Below are 26,612 nucleotides of genomic sequence, written 5' to 3'. Positions count from 1 at the left end.
ATTTTTCTAGAAAAAAAACTAATAAAATTTTTAAGTTTGAAAAGTCAAGAATTGGCTAGAAAAATTCTGGAAACATTTATTTCTAGAAAATTTCTAAGATTAATCTCAAAATGTTTTATTTTTGTGTGTTTAAAAAGTCAAAAAATTGCTGTAAAAACAAGCATTTCACAATTAATCTCAACATTTTTTTTTTAGGAAAAAGGAAACAATTATATCTTTTGAAACTTAGACGTTTCCATGTTTTTTTCTAGAAAATGTCTGAGAATAATCTCAAAATTTCAGAGTTTTTTCTTGGAAATGTTCAACTTCTCAAACTCAGAAATTTTCTAGAATATTTCTTAAATTAATCTAGAAATTTCTAAGTTTTGTGGTGTAAATTGGCTCATTCCTTCTGTCTACAATGGCCCTAATACAGTGTCATTGTAATGATTTTGAGAATCAAGATTTGTTTTGTTCATTAATACAAAACAAAATAAATGTAACAGTTATTGAAGAAGTACTTGAACACATCTGGAATATGTCAACATATTTGTCAGAACATTCCAATGGAAAATTTATTTTTTAATGTATGAATATTCTAAATGTTTCAATATGTGAAAATGCTCTCAAAAACAGAGATGATTGACAGCGCTAAGTCCCGCCTCCTGGCTCTGATTGGTTGTTTCTAGTTAGCGTTGGATAAAGGAAAAAGAGCTGGATTTTTTCACTGTCATGACACAATGACAGTTTCAACAAATATGTAAAAAATACGTTTTTATAAAAACGAAATACTGCAGCTTTAAACAAAAATGAGCCCTGTAGTAAAAACATGTAATTTGAGTTTTCAAACAGCCACAGAGCTACCATGTGCCCTACTTTCTCCTGCTGAACGACAGCAGATGAAATGCTTCGCCATCTAATCAGGTATGCTGTCGGACACATCTCTGTGGGTATTTTAGGAACATCTGACTTGTAACGAACCCAGAATATCTTGAAGGGAATATTTATGAAGGAGTGGGTCTTAAAAACAAGGAAGCAGCAATGAACACCATCCTCGCTCTGCTCACTCGCACCGAGATGATTAAAGGAAAGAATCAAGAAGCTGTTGTAATCCCAGAGCCTTAAACTTCTCTGCCAAAATAGGCCATCTCTCTGCGTGTTCCAGGAATTATTACACTTATAAGCAACTACATATGCTTGAGTTCAGGAATCTGAACAGCATCAAAAGAAATAAAATTTTACTATAGTTGCAAGATTATTACCTAATTCATGGAAGATGGCAAATATATTTTTGGGCTCTTATTCCAGACAGCAAGTGCTAGCCAAATAGCTAGCTAATGAAATGCTACAAAATGTGTTTTCTCTGACTAGTTTAAAGTTGCCTCTTCTGTATCTGTTGCAACATTCTGCCAGTCAGCTGGTTGAAAGGAAGCTTCAACAGGCCGACTCCAACTAATTAACACCAATGAAGATCTAATATTCTGCATGCTAAGGAAATAAAAAAGTATTCCTCATCTCAAGAGTGTTTTGCTTAATTTTATGAATAACAATCCATGTTTACATCCAGGGTTTCCCCCAGTGTATTATAAGCCTGGCGGCCTCGAGCGCTGCCGCTGCTTTCCCTCAGCGTGGATCACGCAAAGGATGACCTGTGTGGATATTTACATCAACTTCCTGTGAGAAATTATGTTTCTTTGAAGAACTCAAGGTAAGAGTTTAAAACCCACTGCGTTAGCTCTGGTTGTGCAGCAATATGAACCACAGGAATAACTTGTAGTAGCGAATTCAGAGGTGTGCGTTGAGCGAGCGGTGAGAATGATTTATCTTTGTGTATTATGTGCGACCTTTACATCTCAACACGCTGCCCAGCGTGTGGCTCTGTTTTCCCTGTAAAGTTTATGTATGGCCTCGGTTGACCGCTTGACCGTTCCTTTAACACCATTGATAATCTCAATAAATAAATTTTACATTTATGTATCTGTGGTTTGTGTTAAAATATTAGTATTTATGGGGCCCTTGGAGCCCTGGGGGCCTGATGGAGCCACTGACTTAATTTGGATCAAACAGAAGTGGAAATAATTGATATTCATTTTAATTGGATTTTTTGATTGGTTGTTTTTCAGACTAATTGTGGGTTTAAATAGCGTTTCACTGGCGATGTTTTCCAGTAACATATAATTACCCAGTAATATTTTTACATTTCCTCTCTACTTAACATCTTTTAACACAAAAACACGGTGGACCGCCTTGGCACCCCGACCACCGGGCTTAGCAAGTTTTCTAGGGGAAACCCTAACATTGATCTATTTATGAATCCCTCCAACTACTTAAATCATTTATATTTACAGGTGAGGCTAACTTACTGAAAACTCAACAGAAGGATCTATTGCTGTCCAACAAACAGATGTGTGGGCATTAGATGATCAGCTGCATTAGTTGACAGTGAATGACTTTAAAATGATGCATGTGATAAAGAAAATATAAACATATCTATAGTTGCTGCAATACTTCAGATGTTGTTATTAGGATTTATTACAGTACAACTCTAAAAAGATCCTAATAATTTGTGTCTATTTTTTAAAATATAAATCTAAAACATTTATATTTAAAAAAATATAAATGTTTAAACGTGTTTTCATTTTCCTGTAAAAGTATCTTATTACAGTTGTCTTATTTCCATGGGATTTTGTTGTCATGTGTTGTAGGAAGCAATATTTATTATTTCTTTTATAATACTGCTATAATGAGAGGTAGGAGCCACATAATTATCAGTAGAAAATTGCCACCGATAAGCAAATGTGACCTGCTGAGAAAGAAAATCATACAAACAGTAGAAAGCATTGAAAAACAATAACTTGTTTTGTAGATGGAAAAACTGCTTTCACTTTAACTAAAACAAAAATTATATATCATATCTAATTATATATAAAGCTAATTTAAATATAGATGAAATCAAAACCCAGCTTATAAGGAAAAGAGACGCAGCTAAAGCAAATTTTTTTGCGTTACCTGAGATGCTCCGTACGTTTCGGTGCTGTAGCTCCTAGCAGACAGGGGGCGACGTTGAGTCAGACTTTTGGTCGGATAACCAATCATGGGCTTCTTCTGCTCCTGGTAAGTGGTGTAGTCGTCGTCGTAGCGACCATTTCTCTTGTTGTGCATCATCTGATTTTGGTTGTCAGACATGTTGGTGAGGGCAGAATGCTCCATGGGGGACGAGTAGGCAAGAGCCCGACTGTAATGAGGCGGGTCCATCTGAGTCCAAACAAATAAATTATATTAGTTTGCTTTTATCAGAATCGATACACATTTTGCACCATTTACACAAATGTAAATGGGTTTCCCCTTTGATAAGACAGAAGATCCTCATATATCAGCTGCAAACTGCAAAAAACACAAAATCTTACCAAGTAATTTTGGTTTAGTTTATAGTGCAAATATATTATTACACTTGAAATAAGACAAAACTAACTTACAAATAAATTTTCAGCAAGATTTAGGGGTTTGTATCAAGTCAATAAATTTTTTTCTTGCAAATCTTTGACTTTTCAAGCTCAGAAATTTCCAAGTTTTTTCTAGAAAATTTCTGAGACTTGTGTTGGAAATTTCTTCTTTTTTTTTTTTTTTATCTGCAGTGGCCTTCATCCACTGTCATTCTTCACAAACTGTCAAAAGATGTACATTTTGCTAATTTGGTGCACATTGATTTAAATTATTTTATGTTATTGCTGTATTTTAAATCTATTGGAATGAAGGAGTGTAAAAACAAAGGTGATTGTATTTTTGGTGGAATGGTCAGAAATACAGTTTAAAGGACGACAGACTTGATTTTCTCAAAATACACTGTAAAAACACAAAATCTAGCAAAGTATTTTTGGTTTAGGTTCTAGTGCAAATATTTTACTACACTTAAAATAAGACAAAAACTTATAAGGAACTCTTGAGCAAGATAAAAAAAAGCTTGTTTTAAGTCAGTAATTCCTTAATACTGTTGACAAAGCCCTAGGTCCACTGGCAGATTATTTCACTTATAAAATGGGAGAAACATCTTGTTATAAGTTTGGTTTGTCTTATTTCAAATGTACTATGATGTCTGCATTAGAAACTAGACCAAAATTACTTGGTAAGATGTTGCGTTTTTGCAGTGCACACTTTATGAACAGTATAAAAGAAAACTGTAATAATTAGAATGTCATAAAATCGTAACAGAAAGAATTTGCTATCACTCAATCAAAAGAAATACTTCAATACAGCAAGATTAACAGGTTTGTTTCTGATTACTGTAATTGCTTTCATATATTTATAGCACAATATGTGTTGTGTGAATTAATATAAACACATTTCTGATGTTGCATATGTTATGCCAGTGGTTCTCAAACTTTTTTCAGTGATGTACCCCCTTAAAAATATATTTTTAGTCAAGTACCCCCTGACACGGGCAAAACATTTTTGGAATAAAAAAGAGGTACAGTGCTGTAAAATCACTGTCTGACTTATTAAAGCCAAACAACTTATATCAGTAAACCTGACAAATACATACATATTGCAAACATTGCATGGTTAAACAAAAAAGAAAAACAGAAGACGGTGACCACCAGGAAGGTATAAAACCAGTCAAAACTGAAATATGCAAAACGCTGCCAATTTATATTGGTCTCTGTAATGGTACAAAATTAAATATATATATAAATAATAATTCAGTGCACGAACACACATTTATATTTTATCGAACTTTTTACAAACTAATTTTTCCCAAGACTTATTATGAAGAGCCTACTGATTTTTTAAAGATATTTTGAAAAGCTTCACGTACCCCATGCAGTACCTCCACGTACCCCCAGGGGTACGCGTACCCCCATTTGAGAACCACTGTGTTATGCAATGAATTTTAAAGAGGCATTATTTTCTTTGTTTTTTTACTGGCTCATACCTGATGCTTGTACTGAGCTTCCTGTAGCGCCTCCTGCTGGGCTTCATGAACTCTGCGAAACAAGGCAAGCTCAGTAGAGCTCACCAAAGAGTCGGCTCTCCTCAGAAAGCCTGGCCTGGAGCGCTGAGTTGAGATCGTTTGCTGCTGCTGGCTGGACGGGCCGTCCTGGTTGATTGAGGCTTGGGGGAATGAAAACATCTCCAGCGGTGGATACGCGCGATACCGAGGACTCACAAGCTCCTTGGGTAGCGTCTTTCCCGGTTGACTCAAGTAATCCATGGCCTTTGAGGAGTGGTTTACATAATCTGGTGTGTTAGGGAAGGGAGGAGGGATCCTGCGATCTATGGTCACCTGATTGGGTAGAAAGTTAATCAATGAGTCAAGTAGAAAGGTTTCAGGCATTATTGTTGACACACTAAGCTTGGTATTTGAGAATTATCTGAATTTACCCCCAAAATGCTGCATTTCTTAAAATTTTTTAAACTATGTTGCAACGTGATGTCATCCCACCCCTCAGTTTCCTGCTGGAGGGAAAAACCTGCTAGGCAGTGATGCTACCATTGGTTTAAGTTGTAAAGTTGTCAACATTATGAGCTAAATCTTAACTGTATTGTGATATCTATAGGAAAAAGAGATGTGGCGATTTCCTCCTAATTGCCAAAAATATGGTAACTAGATAAGCTCCAAGGTGTCACATTTCACTTTTTTTAATTAAAAAAAAGAAATAGCGAGGGAGAGAGAAGTTGGTCAGTTATGCTAGCTTGACTATGACAATCTTAACATGTACATGTGCTGCAGAATTCGGAGTGTTTCGCTTCAGTTAATTTATTTTTTTTAAGAGGCAACCCACACACCAACTCTGACAGATTATCAGTAGCGCAGGTGTTTAAATTAGCTAATCAACCACTGCTGTGTTCAGATGATTACTTATTAATAATAAACATCAAGCCGGAAAATTGTAATCGAATGAATGTAATGTTCTTTGTGTGTAAAATGTTGACGTGCTGATACATTAGTGGAGCTGTTGTCAGTCAGTTGCTATGGCAACGGATCCGTGTATAGTGTAAAATCGACAGTCAGTTTTGAGTTTTCTGTGTTATTTTCACTTTGTGGCGCACTGCACTAAATTAATAAGATTTAATTGTTAATTCACGTCTCCAGGTTTCATTTTGTCAACTGGGTTGTTCTATCGCAGCAAGTAAAAGAATCAACTTTTTGTCCTCCAGAGTTGTGCACATGTGAAAAATTTCTGGATGTAAATGATAACATGCAACACACCTGTATCTATATTTCCTCATACAGACACAATGTCATATTTTTAAATATATATATGTATATATATGCATTTCTGACCTGGGGGTTGTAGTTCTGGTCAAAATGATAGGCCTTGTGAGGAATGGCAGGTTTTTGATTTTGTCCAGACTGATTCTGGTTGCCGCCTCCGTGTCCTGGGAAGCCCAGCTCATCATCTAACATGGGGGCAGACTGAGACCGTGACATGCTGGTCTGCTCCATGGAACCAGGGAGCTCTGGGCGGTCCAAACTGGTCTGCTGCTCAATGGATGAACTGTAGCTTTCCATAGGAATACTGGGAAGAAAGATGAAAATACAATCCAACATAAGAAACTCAGAGAGCCAACATATCGTGTTAGAGATCTTTTCTACAGAAAGAAACTCAACTTTATCTACATTCAGTATAATTTCAAAACAAAAAGGAGATATTTGTGAAAATTGGGCTTCTCTCTCACACACACACATACAGTGGAAAGTTTACTCTGTTAATAATAATAATAATAATAATAATAATAATGTATTTTAATTGCAATTAATGGTAGGAAGGCTATAAAGAAATGTTTTGAATATTATTCATGAACATAATCAGAATTGTCTAAAATCGTTATCAGGAGGCCAAAGACTTACACAAATCACTGACTGTAGGAATCTCTAGACGTCTCTCTTGACTTACAGACTAAATATGCGTACTGAATTTACCTGTAGACTTTATAGGAGCCAATGTCGATCTCATCAATGCTCTGGGACTTCTTAAACTTGGATCTGGTCTCCTTCATCATGGGGGAAAGTCGGTCAGAGCTTTTACTCATCACCACTGTGACCTTGTTTCCCCCGCTGACGATGAGCTGATCCTTCCTGATCTGCTCCCCCTGGCTGTTGTGATACGTCCAGGATCCGGGCAAAGGTCCTGAGCCCTGCTCCAGTCTGGAAATAAAAACAGGAAATTATAACAGAAACAGAAAAAAAAACAAAAACAGGGGGAACTGGGGAGAGAGTTGATGTGTCGTTCACCAGAGATTTGATTCTTTTGAACGCTCCTGCGCCATGAACCGTAGGACTCAAGTCTCAGTTGGTGAGAAATTTTCTTTGATTTTTAAAACTTTTCTTGCTTATAATACAACAGATAAACAATTGATAGAGTGGATCATTTTTATATTTAATAGTGCAGAAGATAGTTTTTGTTTCTGCCAAAACAACTCAAGTCTGTAATTCTTTTATCGGGCTTCTTAGTTACAAATAGCCCTAAATGTTACTAATGCACACAACACTTGATAGTAAAGAACAACTTCTGTTTTTATTTAGATGTGTTTGACATGATTGGAAAGATTAAAATCCACACTTTCAGAATCTGTAAATAACTCAAAACAAGTCGACTTGCCCATTGTTTGGTAGTGGCCATTCACATTGACTTAAACACGATAAGTGAGTTAAGAGACTAATATTTTCATTTTAGGTTGTCTATATTAAGATGTTGTTATTGCAGGGCAATTTCAAGTTAGGTGTTCAGTGAGTGTTATTAAATAGGTTAAGTGTTCCTCAACTTGAAAACGTTTGAGAAACCCTGGCCTAAGCAGAGGTTGTCAGATAATTGATAGGAACTAATTTTAATCTAATAAGCCATTAAACCAGTATTAGTTGTAAGTCTATTAACTGTCAGCATCTCCAGTCGCTCACCTTGAGTCCATGTCCTTACGGTCAGGATTGGGGCTTGAGGTTGGCGTCAGGTCCAGCTTTGAGGGGAAAGCAGTCCTGTCCTCCAATGGGCTGGGCGTCCTGGTCCAATTCTGCCAGGGATTTTGGGAAGAAGGTCCAGAGGATTGTGGGTCGTTATCCGGGGTGGAGCGCTGGTTACCGTGGTAGGGGAGCGTCTGGGTATCCAGCTCCAAGGGGACTCCTACGATTCGATCTTGCCTGAGGAGGGGCCGGCGTCCATGAGCCGACTGGCTGCGGGGTTTGGAGCCCAGCGGCGGATTACCCTGACTTGTATGAGAAGACATCGGGTCCATCTGAGACTCCTCAGCGTCAAAACCCGTGTTGTCATAGTGTTGAGCCTCCGACCAATCAAAAGGCTCGCTGAGTGGACGCCGATCTCCCCGTTGCTGCAGCGTTCCCGATGGAGGGGTTTCTCTCTGAGACAGCAGGGGCTTGGAGTCAATAGGCTTTGGGAATGACTGTGCAAGTCTACGAAAATAAATAAAACATATTAGGAGTTACTTATAAAGAGAACAAACTGAACTGTTTCATACTACAGTCAGTGCAATCATGAACATGTGCTGTGCAGTCCAACCCACTGGCACTTGGAACCGGACAGCTTTCTCTCCATCTCTGATGTTCCTCCTAAACATCAACTGGGCAAAGAACCATGTTTGGAGTAATTATGTTTCTAAGAGGATGGATGCCAAATGCAAGTGCCTTCAAACTCTTTTCACTGTCATTTGCATCTTTGTAAACAAATATGTTTTACGAGGATGCAGGCAAATAAAGAAAAAAAAAAAACGTAGCATACAGACTGAGATCTGAACAGACTTTGTGAAATAACTAATATAATGATGAAAAATATTACAAAGTAAAAGTGGGATAGAAAGAAGGAGAAGCTAAGAGGAAGTATGTTTCTAGTGCAGGAGCTTTTCAAGGTCAAGCACCAGAAAAATCTGATTACTGGCAGAGGATTATTAGATGCAAAAATAAAAATTTTCAGGGATCCCACACATTTTGTATCTGCATATGTTTATTTTTGAAGAGCAGAGTTTCGTAGTCCTCCATAAAAATACACAAGCAGATTAACCGTAAATACTAAAGTTTGAGGTTTTAGCACAAAGCATTCTGTAAAAACATAAAGGAAGGATACACCTTCTCTTTTTCTATTTGTTGATGACTTTCACTTAAAAATTTAAAAAATGTCTATTATATATTTTAACTATAACTGCTACCTGATATATTTAACAAACAGATATTACAAAAAACTTTTTAACAAGATTTAATCTCAGGTAAACACACTTATTGAAAATATTGAAAATTATTTGTTAGTAATACAAATCTGACTTTAATAAAAACTAATCATCACATCTGAGGTTACATTTGTAAGAGATTTGGCTTGCGATCTAAGATACATTTTTTTTACTGCTGTTCATTACTGCGAGACAAAAACCAGATTCAAAACACGTTTTGACATAAATTTTTAATGTGATTCTCAGTTCCACATACGTCAGCTTCTATCATTAATGTGCAACACCCTCCGCAGAGGAACCATGCCTCTTTAATTGGTTCTTTTCATGTCTCTGTGCAAAAAGCAATGCGCCTCCAAACAGTGAAGCCCACACAGGAAGCCTCTTCAAACCAGAGAAAGAACAAACTGAACGGCAATCTGCAGCATCTTAACAAGACTCTCTGACCTTCGCGAGCAAACATCTTTGCACAAAGATGGAGGGAGAAGAGAAAATATGGAGCGAGTTGATAGATGGGTGAGATATGTAAGAGATGTAGAAAACTGCAGGAGATAATAGATGAGATGTTTGATGAGAACATACACTGCAAAACACACAATTTTACCAAGTATCAGTCGAGTTTTAAGTAAATATTTCTTTAATATTAATGAAAATGGCAAATTATTTCACTTATAATCAGGAGTGTCACTAGGTTTTGAACACCAGGGGGTCTCAGACCCCAGGACATAAACGGGCGAGGACAAAATTTCTCAAACAGCAACAAAGACAAACAAGTTGCTTTCCTACTTTTAAAATAGTATTCAGAGTAACAGAAGCCTCTAAAAATGTTATGAAATATGATTATAAACAGTTAATCAATATGATAAAATGATTTCCAAGCAAATGTTACCAACATGCAAATGTTGTTCACCTTCTAACTAAGTGCAGCTACTGTATATTTCCCAGACTATTTTAATATAAAGTAAAGGGAAACTGACAGATTTATGATCATACTTAATTTAGAAATGACATTTTAAACTAATATTCTGGCAACATTATATTAAATGTGATGGCAAACAAAAAATTATAGCAGCAACAAAAATCCCCACCAAATTATTCAAGGGGGATCTTAAGGGGCTCGAGCCCCCATAAAATAGATCTTGCAACGCCACTGCTTCTAACAAGACATTTTCCTCATGTAAAAGTGAAATAATCAGCCAGTGGAGATAGTATTTTATCATCAATATTAAGCAAGTAGTAACTCAAAAATATACTTGAGTTATTTTTGTCTTATTTCAAGTGACCCAAGATGTTTTATCTCTAGTAACGAGACAAAAAATACTCCATAAGATGTTTTGTTTTTGCCGTGGAACATGAAGCCGGTGTATTTACCTGTTGGTCCAGTGTGTTTGAGGGGCCTGGTCCTTACTGGGGGTGGGCAGGGCAGGAGTGTGTGCGTGCGCATGAGGGTGTGTGTGTGAGTGTGTGTTGGCGGATGGATTGGAGGAGCCCGAGGAGCCCTGTGAGGGTGAGTAGTCGGAGTAGGTGGCCGAGGAGCCGCTGTGGTTCAGACAGTGGAGCTTATCGACCTCCTCGTCTGTCGACTCTGGACGGGGACACAGAACAAATATCTCTTTATAAAATATCTTACAACACTTCTAATGACAATAAATAGCTTTGTGCTGCTGAAGGTCACATTTTGGTAGTTTTTACTGTTTGATTTTAGGCTCAAGCAGAGTTGGGTAGTAACTAGTTACATTTACTTGAGGGACCTTTTTGAAAAAATGTATTTTTAAGAGTATTTTTACTGTGCTGTACTTTTTACTTTTACTTGGTTAATTTTCTATGAAGTATCGCTACTGTGACTTGAGTGAAATTTCTGGATTTTCTATCCACTGAATGAAAAACAAAAATGTTTTAACCAAAAAAAAAAAAAACAACCACCAGACACAGACCTGCAGTTTGTGTTCCACCTAACTTTATATTTTGGATGATGTAATTTAAAAAAAATTACATGATTGATAATTTGATGAGTTACTTTGTACTCAAGTAGACTTTTTAACAAATACTTTTTTACTTTTTACTCGAGTAATTTTGGATACTTCTTATTTTTACTTGCGTAAAAATAAGTTGAAGAATTGCTGCTCTTACTTGAGTGCAGTTTTCCGATACTCTGCTCGCCTCTGAGCTTAATGCTAAAAATAAACTATTTCAGATATTTACAGGTGACCTATTTTGCTTCCCTGAACAGATTATGATCGGCCTAATGTTCACTACATTTTTTAACAAAATAATTCTTACACACTGAGATTTTAGTCTCAGTTCTTTGGTTGCTAGGTGACGGGCTAGGCTTTGCTGGGTTGCTAGGTAACAGGCTGGGTTGCTAGGTGAGGGGAGGTGCCTGCTAATACCGGAAGTTTTTGAAACAGCGCATTCTTCAGACACCAAAAAACATGAACTTATTGCCAAAAAATGGCTTTTCTTAACTGTTTAATCGGTTTTCAGAAGCAGTAAAAACGCAAATGGAAGTATGTAAATTTATCATCAATCGTCCCTCTTAAGGAATGTTTTCACAGCTGTAAATTTGAATAAATTAAGACTTTCCTTATTTTTTCACTGACTGAACCGCTGTAGATAGACACAGAAATCAAATATGAAGCAAAGCAGATGAGCTGTCTGGGTTTTTTATTCCCTGTAGAGCTCACATTAAAGAGCTCTGATGAAGCTACTGTTTGTACCAGAGAAAGAGAAACGAACTCTTCCTTGGAAGAAGCGATTAAAGCTCTAAATAAATAATTTCGAGCTGGCTGATTCTTTTTTTTTTTACAAGCTAAAATTAGCTTTGTTTCCTTCAGATGAAAGAAATGCCTTAAGGGTAAGTCAATTAAAATAGGGCAAACAAAACACTGCTTATACCAGACGGAGAGGTGCATTTAGAGGTTCATTGAATCTCTCTCTCTGTAATGTGTTACAGTTAATCTGCCTCACATTGTGACTAATTGATGGACACCATTGCAACATGCCTCACAGTTCCTAAAAACAAAACCATCAAGTGATCATTTGCAGCTTTGTGATTGCATCTCTGCATGATGCAGTACCTTTCTTATCCTTCCCCAGCAGCACCACCTTTGGTTTGTACATTGGTGGCTCCACCAGCGTTGGCCTCATATCGGAGATACGGATGTCATTAGGAGAGCCGCCCATCGAGTCCTGATCAAGGATAAAGAAACTCAGTCACTGTAACGCATGTCTAAATACGCCCAGTTCAGACGTGCAAAAGGAACAAAAAAGTTAATGAACCATTATTTCACTTTGAAAGATTTAGAATACCAGCTTTAAAGTGCATTTATTCAGCACAAAATTAAATACCACAATTATTATTTTTTCTAATTTATTACACTTAGCATCTCTGCACTGCAAAAACACAAAATCTCACTAAGTACTTTTGATGAACAGTTCCTGTTAATCAATAGGGCATTACTTCTTCCCACAGTATTTTACAAAGGATCATACAGTCAGACCTAGCAGCTGAGACAAAAATACCTGTATTATGTTATATTTACAGGCTGACAAAACTTCATACATACTCAGAACATAAAATGCAAAGAAGAAATTAAAGATTTATAGGACAAGCCTATTCCTTTTTTAGTAAATTATTGGTTTGTAAAACAGCATTTTATATTTGCTGCTTTTTTGCAATCTAAATTTACCAAAAATTAAGCTAATCCGAATCTGAAGCCTCTAAATTTTGTTCCAATGCTTTTTTGCCTAAATCAATTACTAACAGGAGATTTCCACACTAAATAAAGATGAGATTTTTATGCAACAGCAGTAAAAGGAAATATGTTTTAAAGTTTTGCATACATCAGGGATGCAATAAATATGGAGGGTGGTGTCAATAAATATATATATTTTTTCAAATAATCAGCAAAGCATCACAACCCATCAACATGTTTTTGTTCTTGGACATTCGTTTCAATAATAATATGTTTTATCCCTTCAATGACTGCATGAATTTTGTATTAAACAATATCAAGAAAAACAGAACAACCCCACACAGTAAACACTTAACTCCTGTTTTTATGAGCGAGCAGCGTCAGTTTTGTACCTCCGAACTTTCTGTCAAGTCCTCCTTGTCCTTCCTCTTGGGGATGTCGATGCCAGAATTATGCATTGGTCCTTGATCCATTAGCTGAGACTGAGAGAAGTCCTGCATCTCTCTGTCGGTCACCTGGCAAACAGTTTCATTTCGTCCGTCAAATGAATCAAACACCTGCATCAACTGAGCAAAGTAAGAGGTTAAGACACGCTGTGGTCAAACACGTTTCATTTTTTCATCAAAATCATAAAGTCAGAGGTTCTAATTCATGTGCTCTAACGGTTTCCATGGCAACATCTAAACCTGACAAACACATTTGCAATGAGACTACATCAGTGTCTGACCTCACAAATAAACGTCTAAACCTTATGGAAAGCGTTCACCGAACAGTTAAAGCAGCAAACAGAGAGACAACGTGATATGCATCTTTTTTATAAAAATATGATTTTCTTTTACATATTTGTGAAAACTGTCACAAGTGACAGAATAATATGAGTCAGACAATCTGTGCAAAGATCGATCCCGGTCAAAAGCAACCAATCAGAGCCAGGAGGAGGGTCTTAGCGCTGTCAATCATCTCCATGAACACGCTACTATAAAATAAACAGTTTCTTTTGGTGATGACACACATCAAAATGAAGGTTGAAGGTGTTTTCTTTATAAATTTGTAATTCTGTATTTCTATAACGTAAAGCACCTTGAACCACCCTGCTGCTGAATTGCGCTATACATAGGAATTGATTGATTTATCAATGGTGGCCATGCCAACTAGGGGGGAGGACATGAGCATGACTAACAGTGCTAAGCCCCGCCTACGGGCTCTGATTGGTTGTTTCTAGTTAGCACTGGGAGAAGCAGAAGAGCTAAAACTTTTCAGAGATTATCTGCCTCATACCATGAGTTTAAAAAAAAATTCTGAATATTTTAGGCAATATAGTGAATTCTCTGCCTGTGATCCACCAGTAATGTTTAAATAAATAAATTTTGTAAAAACAATGTAAAATTCAGATTAAGACATGAAATTTTGAGGAAGTTTCTACAGTTTTCTGCTTCTTTCTTACCTCTTTTGGGGGCAGGGGCCACGGAGGCTCGTACTGCTCTTTGCTGAGGTGTGCATGCTCCATGTTGGTTCCTGCTGAGGTGGCAGTGCCTGAGCTCAGCTGATGCTGGTGCCCATGTCCTGGATGCATGCTTTTACCCACAAGACTCTGCACTGATTTGACCATGTTCTTCAGATCCTCAGGGTACGGCGTTGGGTAGCGCTTCAGGTTTATCTCCACCTGAAGCCAACAGAAACCATTAAATCAGGGTGGTCCAAACTTTTTCTCCAAAATTGTAGATTCAAAAGTAGCCAAAAAAACCCTAAAGTAAAATCAAGACAATAAAGCAGTCGGATTTTTATTGTAGATCCAAAACTTGAAAGGGATTTTCCAATGGTGTATTAGGGTCTTTGTAGATGTAAGAAAAGGAGTACATTTGCCAAAATCTCAGAAATGTTGTTATTAATCTCAGAAATATTCTACAGAGAGAGCTTCTGGAGATTCTTCAAAAGAAAATTTTTGACATTTGAAATTCAGACATTTTTTAAAAAAGTTTTGTTGTAGAAATTTTTAAATATTTAAAATTGTAATTTTTTCCAGTAAATGTCCTTGTTTTTGTAGAGAATTTCTTAGGTTACTGTCACAATGGCCCTAATACGCTATAGCAGACTTTACGTATTTGCTGTATTAAAAGAAAAACGTCTAGTTTTCAGTTTCTTTTGGGTTTGATTGATACATTTTTTTCAGTATAAGAACAGGATTTGGGTCACTTTCTTTCAAAAATTTTGCTATATTCAGCCAAAGTTTAAGAGAGAATAAAAGCTGATTTGGGTGCAGCTTTTCAGTAAATGTCTCTAGATAAACTTGGTTTTACCTTTTGTTAAAAACTAGTTATAAAAACATGAATACTTTGTGTTGTACTTTACATTTTGTTAGTAATTTTTACTCTGATTACAAATTAAAAGCATCCATCTATATTTACAGGCCAAATTTGTGTCATTTTTTAAATGCAGTTGGGGGCCGCAGAAAATCAGTCCAAGGGCCACAAGTGGCCCCCGGGCCTCCCTTTGGAAACCCCTGCTTTAAATTAAACACTGTTCATTTTCTTTTTAAGATTCATTCAGCAGTGTTTTAATCATGCTAGTTATTACTAGACAGCTAAAAATTGTATGACAAAATATTCACAGAGAGAAATGAACAAAATCAGAAAAATAAAAAGCTGACCTTGACCTTCCCAGAGTTGTCTTCCTCGTCCTTCTTGTCCTCAAAGTCAAAGGCCACAGTCATCCTCTGCTGTCTTTGCTCTTCCCACAGTGTAGGATTAAAGCTGTCGCTATCCGACTGGTAATCTGTAAAAATACAGAGAAACACAGGAGCATTTAAAAGATAGGAGGGCAAATTTTACAGAGATAAACTGTCAGAGATCCCAAATTTAACCTCATTTTAAACTGCAAAAACACAAAATCTAGTTTCAAGTCTAAATATCTTAGTACACTTGAAAAAAGATAAAAAAAAATGCTTAGAATGCTTTTTAGCAATATAAAGGATATTGTTTTAAGTCCATTTCTTAATATTGAAAAAGAGTAAAAGTACTTACTACAGATTATTTCACTTTTAACATGGGAAAAATGTTTTGTTACAAGTGAAATAATCATGTTGTATTGCTATAAAAATCCAGTATATAATAATAATAATTATGTATATATATATATATATATGTAAACATTAATGGGTGCTTTGAAATAATATTGCTTCAGCATTATGAAACAGAATCATGTTAACAAATATCCAAGGCCCTTATTTGAGATGAAGCTTTAGCTATAATAATTTTTTTTTAAATTTATGGCATATTGAAGCACATAAAAAAAATCTCAAACTGAAAAAAAATAATCTAAAATGTAATAATCTAAGAAGCATTTCACATTTTAACAACAAAATAAAGATTTTTATAAGTGAAATAATCTGCCAGTTCAACTATTAAGGAATTATTTACCTAAAACATGCTCCAGTATTTTGCTAAAAAGTTACTTCTAGTTTAGTTTTGTGTTAGTTTTCACTTGCTGACATCAGTCATCATTGGTTCTAAAACTGCTTCAAAAACTAAACCTAAATTCCTTGGAGAGGTCATCTGGGAAAATATTAAGTCATCTGTGTAACTATAGGGATAATTATGATTTCAGCGTTTTGAGAGCAGCAGCTATTTGTTACTCGCACACTTTATAATATTTGTGAAGCAATTTTTAAAAAACAATGATTTGTGAACCTGAAGGGAATTACAAATTACATGAGCATCGATGCTGAAAACCATCCAAAACAGTCTTAACATAATTCATTGATATACAATGTAAAGACATAAGGAAAGAATATTTACAGCAGCAAGTACGAGGATATAACATAACTAGTACTGTGTATGCTTCAACATCTTAATTCCACTGGTAACTTTAAGTTTTGCTGTTTCAGTTGAATATTTTTAAAAAGATTGGATGAAAAATCAATCAATATTTCAAGATCACCCAGTGATGTTGTCCAAACCAAAAATATTGCGTGAGCTTTCCTTGACCACATTCAAACTTTACGCGACATAAAAACAGATATTTTCTACCTTCATCATGCCTGGGCTGTTGTGGAAACATGTAGTTGGTCAAAACTTTCTGTTTGGTTTCAGGGTGGGCTTCCGTCTGCAGCGGGATCAAAGCTTTGGACTGAAAAACAGAAACAAACGGTCAAACTCTCATTTCTCCACTCACTTTTTACAGTTAGAGGAAACAAGCTGAACCAAATCTTGGGTCACTTTTAGATTACAAATTAATTTTATTGAATTTGTCATTAATATTTTGTGAACACTAATATGATAAATATCACTGACACCAAAAATAACCAGTAGCCCTTTAATGAAACCTTACTGTGCATGATCAGTAATATATGTAATATGCTAATAATGTCTTAATTGAAATTTGTGGAAGCGTATGAATACATTAGTATCAATTTTAAAAATGGAAATATATGTCTGCCTTGACATTTCATCAACATTTGAAATTTAAATGTGCTTTTGACTTTAACAGAGACTTTTATTATAATTTATAGCATTTGATAAAAACTCTAAAAGTATTACAATATTCTGAAGCATCGTAATGTAGCTAGGAACTAAATTAGGATTTAAAGGTAAAGAAATAAATCAACACGGCACTTCCATTTAACAAACAACGTTTATTTTACAAGAGAATTAAGTGAAGTAAAGATTGCAAAAAAAAAAAAATCAAGTCTAAAAATGGTATTTTGTAGAATATATAGTGCAATTTTATAATATTAAATTGCTGTTTGTGTCTACTGACCATATAATTGCGCAATTTAACATTTCAAAACTTAATTTGCTTAATGGAAACACGGCAATTTTGAAAGAAACCTTTTTGCTTTTTGATAAAAAGTTTTGACATTAGAATATTTCACTATTGAAATTGGCTTATTTTGCAAAATACTTGTTTTGCATCACATGAATCACTTATCAAGAACCAGATGTTGCTGCTGTCACAAATCACAAAGAAGACATCAGGAAGTAGGTGGAGGTTGATGGCGCAAAATATTTTTAACAACTTGAATAAACTCATTCGTGTGTGATTTTTAATTGTGCTTCTTATTTAATAGAAACATCACAACTTGGTTTAGTTTCTAGCGCAATTGGTTTGAGGTGTTGTTTCAGACGGACCCCTCGCAGCCTGATGTCAAGCGCACAAGATCCCGCCCCCAACTCTCTGCTGGAAAGCAAAAGGTTGCTAGCTGACGATGACTAGCATAGGTTTCAGCGGTTAAGTACTTAAATGCACGTCTGATATATAAAAGAAAAATGGAAGCAGTGCTTTGCTGCTAATTGTCAACATTATAATAACTTGATAACAAGGTCAGGAAAAAGTTTTAAATAAGAAAATAGCGACGGAGAAGAAAGTAGGTCAGCTATGCTAGCTTGACTTTGATAACTTTAACATGTAGATGTGATGTGGAATTCAGTGTGTTTTGGTTCAGCTACAAATTAAAAAAAGGTGTTTAAACAGCCACCTCTGTTAGCTTAGCTTATAGCAAGAGTAGCTAATCTAATACCACAGTGATCACTTAGTAATAATCGCAAAATAAGTATTATGAAACTGTAACGGACTGAATGTCCCGTTCTATGTGTGGGAAATGTTTGAGTGAAACATAAAGTGTCGTCAGTTGCTATGGCAACGAGTCTGCGTGTAGCGAGAAAAAAGGTATTTTTAAGTTGTTCTTTAGCATTTTTTCTGCTTTATGTCTCTGTTTACTGTGACGCGTAGCACGAAATGAATAAAACCTACATGTCCAGGCTACATTTAGATAATGGAATTGTTCTGCCGCGGCAGCGCGGTTATGAATGGCATGAGATATAATTGTCTTTTTGCTTTCCAGCGTTGTGCAAATTTTCCGGGTGTAAGCAATAACATGTGGGGGTCCATATGGGTTCGCCGGTGTGTTCTCCTGCAGGGTAAAGGACAGATACCTGATTGTCTGAGAGCCACAGAGCTGCCAGATCCTTCAGCTTGGTGAAGGTAAACGGTAGATTCTTTAACCTACGAGGAAGAAAGAAAGAGAAAGAAGGAGGGGAGGAGGGAGCGGGAAAGAATAGAGATGTTTCGTGTTCCCACGCACTGAACAGCCTGCAGAGCATGCAACACACTCGCCGGTTCCCACGGCAACCAAAGGCCGCCTCAGCAGTGAGAAGGAAAGCAGTGGAGCTGCCATTGAGAAAGTTTTGCCTCGTGACGACGCGCTCACGCCGGTACCTGTTGTCGCTGAGGTTGAGCACGCGCAGTTTGGTCATCTGTCCGATTTCGTCAGGCAGAAACTCCAGCTTGTTGGACCGAAGTGACATCACCGTCACGTTCTTGCAGTTACCGATCTAACACAAGTTCACACACACACACACACACACACACACACACACACACACACACACACACACACACACACACACACACACACACACACACACACACACACATTATCAGAACAAATGAAAAGTTTGCTCCATTTTTTGTTTAAGTGACAAAGGATTACTTTTGTGTGCATAGCGATTTTGCATGTTAGAGCTACGCAAAGTGGTGCAGAGGTTTTTGCAAATACGAATGTATGAATATGTGCAGCATCCATTTATATTCAAGAATAAATTAATGTAAACCCATTGCAACCAACTGCATTCAGAAATCACCTCAATTTTCAGACAAAAAACATGAATTTATTTTTACATTAACCGTTTTCAGAAGCAATAGAGACTCAAGTGGGAAGTACAAAAATGTCCAAAATGTGATGTTTGCAAAGTCGGTTCCGTTTAAATATTTCCAATTATTTTTTGATTACACTAAAATCGTATATGTTGTTTAACCTGAGTTCTGCATTATGTCAATGTTAAAGCGGACATGAATTAGCTCACCTCCCGCGGCAGCTGTGTGAGGAAGTTCTCATCTGCAGCAAAAGTTCTCAAGCTGTGCAGGTAGCCGACGGTGGGAGGCAACGACTCCAACTCATTACAGCTGCAGTCCAATTCCTCCAACAGAGATAGGCTGAAGAAAACCAAGAGAGAACACGAAAAAGGAAAAACGTCATTCTGAAAGATGCAGTATGTCTGTCGCAGTTTTAAAACCTTATTCCTCTCTACAAATGGAAATTAATTTTAAGATTGAAACGAGAAACAAAATCATTTTAATATCTAATCAAAGATCAGCATTAAGCCTCCTGTAAAATTCTGCTTTATTGTAATAGAAACTCACAAGGAGAGTTGGGTAGTAACTATCTATCTTTACTCAATTATGTTTTGAAAAAAATTGTTTTAGGAGTATTTTCCGAAATGCTGTACTTTTTATTCTTTCTTGGGTAATTTTATTATGAAGCATTTCTACTCTTACTTGAGTAAAATTTCTGGATTTTCTACCCACTGAATTAAAAAAAAACATGTTTAAACCAAAAAATCCCTAGAAACAGATACACACCTGCAGTTTTTAAAAAAGTTTTCTAAGTTTTTTTATTGAGAAAAACTGATTTGGAAAAAAAATAATTTGCCTGATTTTGTCAGTTTCTGTTACCTATATGAATAATTGTCATTTCGGTCCTTAAAATACCAAAATTTCCACATAACTTCTTATTTTGATCCATCTGATTATGTCATTTTATAAATATGAAATGATTGATCAGTTACTCAGTACTTGAACAGACTTTTTACCAAATACTTTTTTAGTCTTACTTGAGTAATTTCTTGGATGGTTACTTTTTACTTTTAGTAAAAATATGTTGACGTAGTTCTACTCTTATTTGAGTAAATAAAAACTCACCAGCATGCAAAGAAAGTGTGTATAAGTTTGTTTTAAAAATCTAAACAAACTTTTTAAAAACTTTTGTAAATTTGAATTTGGATCTGCATTTCAATACCAAGTGATGACTAGCTTCAGTCTTTATTAAATTATGATTAAAATTAAAGATGATGGCTTGAAATTAATCACCTAGAAAAGTATGTCAACAATATTTTTTACATTTTTATAGATCCCAGCTTCTCTACTGCAGAAAACCAGACTCCCCTTTATGTGTATTCTCTGGCCTGACACCGAGGTAACAGCATGCTAATGCAAATGAGACAACATTTTAACATTCACGTACTGCCACTGTTAACATTACATTAGTCTGCTATTATTATTCCCAACAGACGGGACCATCTGGACTACCATGCTGTCTGAAGGGGAGCAGATGAGATGGGAGGAAACAAGAGGAGAGGTGCAAGGCAAGGTTAGCTTATAGTGAATAGCATTTATGTTTCCTATTGTGGTTACAATTATAACCTTCAGAGAAAGGTTCAGCTAAGTAAGATGTCATTTTTTAGATCCAAATTTTCTGTTTTGTTTCCTTTAACTTTTCAAATGAAGTCACTATCTGGTTGGGAGTAAAGTTCAAGACGCAGATTTATTTCCAGTGAAAATAAGCAACAAAAAAAAAATCATAACTTAATTTAAGATAATTGAGAATCAGGTTTATATATATATATAGAGAATTTTTTTTTGCATTAATTGAACTGAGGTTCAAAACCACAATAAAGTACCACCAAGTTATTCACAGTTCTTTAAGCACATCAATATTATCCACAAAAAGATTTAGGAGCTTCTTTTAATTCAATAATCCCTTATATTTGATTGAAAAGTACTACTGGGACCATTACCTAGCAACCCCAGCCAAGCCCAGCGTGTTACCTAGCAACCCGGTTCTAGTTCCACCGGAAGATTCTTTCACTTACAGTATAACAAGATATTTTTCCCATGTTATAAGTGCAACAGAAATAATCTGCCAATGGAACTTGTATTTTTTCATTAATATTAAGTTATATTTCTAATTTCTAATCCCCCCCCAATTTAAAGTTATCAAAATTATCAGATTTTTGCACATGAAAAATAGCCCAAAATAGAAAATGTTAAACTAAAACTGTAAAAGCTATGAAATTAAAACAAACAAGAATTTTGTATGTGAAAAATAGTAATTTTCGGGAAATTTCAGCAATTTTTCTTTAGGAATAAATTACAAGGGTAACTACTTTGACTCCAGTGCAGTCCACAGTAAAAACCAAATGATAATTTCACAACTTTGCTTACAAATGTGAAAGTCTGCATGGTAAGTGCCGTTAGTAGGACTCTTGTCTTGCAGAAAAAAGGTTCTGGGTTTTAATTCTGGCCTGGGTTTTTCCCAGTATTTGATGAAATTCCTCAGCAGAAACATTCAATCTACCCAGCATTGAGACAATTTCATTTTCACAACTAGAGAAGGTTTTTTAATCTATTTTACTTGGCTTTAAAAGATGACATATGTGGTTCAAAGCTGATTTTTAAGGCTCTTTAAGGAAGTAAAAAAATGAAATAAAAGTCCACACTGTATGAAGCAAACTGTACAACAATTAATAAAACTTATGTGGTAGCTTATTCAAAAATCTAAAAAACGACACAGAATAAAGGGATCATATTCATCAGGGGTAAGAAACACTTCAAACAACGGATACGAAACAATAAGGAGCTTTAAAGGGAAGTAATTAATCTACAGAACTACTTATCAAGACTACAACTTGGGACTTGTTCATGAAGACAGAAAGCTTTCAGAGTGTTCAGATACAGATCTTAGAAATATAGTTTAATTGATTCTCTGCAGTCACTCAGTTTAACTCTAAAATTCAAGGAAAGAACTGAATGATTCTTTCCACAAGTCAATAAATCTATTAAAATCAACAACAAAAAAACGGATTAAAATGACTTACAGGAATCATTCCACATATTTCATCATTGTATCTCAAATCTCTTTAAAGAAAGTAATACATTTAATGTTGCTTAACCTTTATTTTGAGCTGAAAAAAAAAAAACACAAAAAAAACTACACTGCAAAAACAAAAGATCTTACCAATTATTTTTGGCCTAGTTTCTAGTACAATTCCTAAAAATTGACGAAACGTTCTAGTTCCCGGATTATTTTAATTATAACATGGGAAAAATGTCAGTGAAATAATGTGCAAGTGGAACTAGTGCTTAATTATTAACATTTAGGAACTATTTACTTAAAATAAGATCATACGTCTTGCTGAAAAGTTACTAATGAGTTGGTTTTGTCTTATTTCACGTGTAGTAAGATATTTACACTAGAAACCAAAAATACTGGGTAAAATAACTTGTAACATTTGATCAAGATATGAGAGCCTGTTTCATTAATGTTGATGAAAAACTACTAGTTTCACTGACAGATTATTTCTGTTACACTTACGGAAAAAATATCTTCTTAAAAGTGAAACTCTTCCAGTAGAACTACAACTCGGTTGCTAGGTGACGGGCTGGGCTTGGCTGGGGTTGCTAAGTAACGGTGCCGGGCCCGTCGATTGTGAAATATTTTGCCAGTGGAACTTGTACTTTTTAATCCAAACTAAGGGATTATTGAATTAAATAAGGTCCTATATCTTGTTGAAAAGTTACTGGTAAGTTAGTTTTGGCTTATTTCTAATATAATTTGCACTAGAAGTATCTAGTTTACATACTTTGGATCAACATTATTAGCTTTTTCTGCTTTGGTCTTTCCTTTGGTTTGTTATTTTGTTTGTATTTCCTTTTAATTCCCGTAAAGCACTTTGTATGGTCTTGTTGCTGAAAATGTGCTATATAAATAAAATTGCTTTTACCATTAAAAACTAGATAAAAAAAACTGGTAAGATTTTGTTTTATCAGTACATCCATATCACTGCAGTAACTTTACATGCAACCTTTTTCATTTCGTGTTTTTCAGTAATTGTATTGAAGCACATAAACAATTTCTAGAGAGTAAATCAAAACTTTACAGATGAGGTAAGGAGAGAATCTTTTTTTATGTTTGCATGTAATTGTTTCGGACATGAAAAGTTCCCCACATTGGCAGCATGTGGTAGCAAAGCTTTGATTCACTGTATCTGCAGCACAGCTGAACATCTGTCTCTGAACAAGCCCTTGGATCCAGAAGGCTCATGTTACTCACCCTTGCTTTGGCTTCGGACTAACGCCACAGCACGGCAGCAAACACAACACACAGACCCCCCCAACCAATCATCAGCCAGCGTTACAACACAGCAATAAACAAGATTAACGACCCACCTACAAACCCCCATAAACTACTAAAAGTTGGCTGAAGGAGGTTTTAAAGTACAACAAAACAAAGAATACTATTAAGATGTTCATAATCCGTAAACCTTTTCACATTTTGTCACATCACAAGTTAAACTTCTTTTAGTGGGATTTGTGCTTATGGTGGTGTATTTAGCCTCTTTTACTGTGATTCCAAAAAATAAAACTCAGTCCAAGCAATTGCTCTCAAATAAACAGTTTAATTGTTCACATCCAAACTTTAAAAGTCTGAGCCATTTTGCCATAAAAAACTAAAAAGAAAACCTCATTTTATATATATAAAGTTGGTTCAGAGGCATTAAAAGGACTGGTAGTTTAATAATACTGAAGAAGTAAGTCTGGATGAACTGAATAAAGCACAAAATTATTCATTTAAAAGTATTTTTATTGAAACATCAACATCGGTTCCTTTTTTTGACATTTAATAAAAAATTGAAGGTAAACAACAATCAAAGAAAAATCTATTTTTGTATGTTTTCAATGATATTTCAATAATCCATATTTGATAAAAAGCATGTTAGAAGACTTCTTTGCCATAACCCTAAGGTTTCTCAATTGGAGTTGAAACTTGACTGGGCTATTGCAAAATGCTAGCTTTACTTCAAATCATAAGATTCATTTTGCTCAAATTAATAGCTCATCATCTAAATCAGAATAATTTTGGTTTTTACAGTATACAAATGTGTGCTACTTTGTGTCCTTCCATTATTTCAAATATCACTAAAAAGGTTGACGTTTGTGATGGTAAAATGTGAAAACGCTCAGTGGAGTATGAATGCTGCTGCAAGCTAATGTAACTTCAGCTGAAGAGTCAGATTCGTTTTGGTTTCTTACCTCCCAATGGTGTGAGGCAGTGAGGTCAGCTGGTTGTCATCTACCTTTAGAGTGGTCAGCTTCTTTAGCATTCCTGCAACACATGCAAAAACATTGGTGCAATTTTCCACATGGGTAATACGAAGCCTACGCAACTAAAAACTTTCATCCCTTTTGCTGTAAAGAGGCAGTATTATGTGTTTTCCAGGCACATTGTGCCATTTTACAGCACAATCAAGTAACTATTTTAACTTCAGTTGTTAAAAAAAAGCTACATAGATCAATGACTTAAAAGAAATATTACTTTGATATTTTACACCTTAAAATTGCGCCTGTCTCTTTAAAAACTCCGCCTTCAGAAAGTCATCACAACATGGCTCCTCTATTAACCCTTTAACTACGTTTTTACCAAGGTTTCACTATAATGAGATCAGCAGAGTTTCAGTTCCACCAGGTGTTAGCTACTTGCTGCTGGCTAGTCTGAAGGAGATGATTGGCGGAGGAGCTGCATCTCGAAGGCGGAGCTAGGTCCACGCAGGCGTTTTGCACAGATGAATGGTTGCCATGGAGACTAAAGGATTTCTCAAACATGCATGAAAGAATCAAAGAAACCCTCCAGGCATGTTTTTGATGAGCTAACAGTATTATAACATGATGTACAGTTAAAAGAAATGTATGGGCCCTTTAATATAATCATTTACATAAATTATCACTTACATTTCTTTTAGATAATTATATGCAGATTTGTGGCAGACTGGAAGAAAATGATACAAGAAGACCAACAGCACTTTTTTTAGGAACTACTGTGAATAATAAACAGGTTGATTTTAAGTACCTATAGAGTCCGGCAGGTGCTGCAGCATGTTGGAGGACAGCAGCAGATCTTCTAAGGCCTCACAGCCAGAGACGTCACTATCCAACGTCTCAATGCGATTCTTGGCCAAATCCAAGTACCGCAACTGGCGAAGCTTCCCTATAGACTGCAGGAGAGCAGACGAATAAGTTAAGGTCATTTCTACTCCCATGCTCCCATTTTGCTGCAAAACATGAAAGTTGTCTCACCCCAGGTATAGACTGTAGAGAGTTGTTATCCAGCCACAGCTCCTTAAGGCTGTGCATCTGTTCCAACACCTCTGGCTAACAAGATAAAACATGATTTCACACGGTCAAATGCAAATAATGGAAAAAAACAAGAAGCAAATGCATGAAAACGCTAATAAATCTTATCCAGCATCAAAGAACACAGCCTGTAAGTCTTTAAATAAGGACTACAAACAGAAAAAATACTGGCCTGGCATTGTTTGGGTTGAAGTTTGCAAAAGTTTTTAAAATGGCAAATTAAGTTTTGTGAATTATTTAAGATTATAACATTATACATTTAATTTTGCAACCTTCTGGAATAAAAAGATGGACAGACGCTTTCATAAAATCTGAACCATTTTATGATGATTTCTTGGGACGGGTTGTTGTGTACCAAATGGTTCAATTTATAAAAAAAAAAAAAAGAGTCTTGCACCAGTAAGAAGGAAAGTGCTAGAAATACAAATACAAAAAGAGAAGTAAGGATTTCTTTTTGAAAATGTTCAACTTTCTTCACTAAGTACATTAAAAGCATTTTCATCTTTGTACATTTACTGTACATAGATAACAGTTTTAACCTCAGACTGTCAAAATGGTGAGTACACTACTTTATTTCTTCGTTTAAATTACTGTTCAGCATGTCACTGTGGATAATACATTATGAAAAAGATAAATATTGGGTTATAACTGTCATTTGATGGAGAAAACCCCCAGATTTTGTGGGACGGTTCTTCTTCTCCTTCAGCATTTTAGGTGAAAGGTTGAAGCCAAAAAAAAAACACACAC

General features: G+C 35.7%; 1 protein-coding gene across 15 annotated transcripts in view; it reads right to left on the bottom strand.

Annotated features, from left to right (window-relative positions):
• The window catches only part of lrrc7 (leucine rich repeat containing 7), a 142,558-nt gene that overhangs the window by 17,965 nt on the left and 97,981 nt on the right, over window positions 1-26,612 (bottom strand). For 8 of the 15 annotated variants that reach the window (XM_028028248.1, XM_028028249.1, XM_028028244.1 and 5 more), the window contains 18 exons: window positions 25,809-25,883; window positions 25,582-25,726; window positions 24,768-24,840; window positions 23,788-23,805; window positions 19,703-19,832; window positions 19,056-19,171; window positions 18,773-18,842; window positions 16,868-16,967; window positions 15,490-15,614; window positions 14,287-14,505; window positions 13,235-13,408; window positions 12,225-12,336; window positions 10,519-10,732; window positions 7,877-8,383; window positions 6,902-7,126; window positions 6,263-6,497; window positions 4,910-5,260; window positions 2,989-3,234 (listed from right to left, as the gene is read on the bottom strand). In XM_028028248.1, coding sequence (XP_027884049.1) covers window positions 2,989-3,234; window positions 4,910-5,260; window positions 6,263-6,497; window positions 6,902-7,126; window positions 7,877-8,383; window positions 10,519-10,732; window positions 12,225-12,336; window positions 13,235-13,408; window positions 14,287-14,505; window positions 15,490-15,614; window positions 16,868-16,967; window positions 18,773-18,842; window positions 19,056-19,171; window positions 19,703-19,832; window positions 23,788-23,805; window positions 24,768-24,840; window positions 25,582-25,726; window positions 25,809-25,883 — 3,135 coding nt within the window. The remainder of the gene's footprint in view (window positions 1-2,988; window positions 3,235-4,909; window positions 5,261-6,262; window positions 6,498-6,901; window positions 7,127-7,876; window positions 8,384-10,518; window positions 10,733-12,224; window positions 12,337-13,234; window positions 13,409-14,286; window positions 14,506-15,489; window positions 15,615-16,867; window positions 16,968-18,772; window positions 18,843-19,055; window positions 19,172-19,702; window positions 19,833-23,787; window positions 23,806-24,767; window positions 24,841-25,581; window positions 25,727-25,808; window positions 25,884-26,612) is intronic. The other 7 variants (XM_028028246.1, XM_028028258.1, XM_028028257.1 and 4 more) reach the window with 4 other exon arrangements.

Source organism: Xiphophorus couchianus, chromosome 9 (genome assembly GCF_001444195.1).
Source record: "Xiphophorus couchianus chromosome 9, X_couchianus-1.0, whole genome shotgun sequence".
In the NCBI taxonomy this organism is placed as follows: domain Eukaryota; kingdom Metazoa; phylum Chordata; class Actinopteri; order Cyprinodontiformes; family Poeciliidae; genus Xiphophorus; species Xiphophorus couchianus.
Note: the sequence above shows the minus strand (reverse complement) of the source record. Positions and strands in the feature narration are given on the sequence as shown.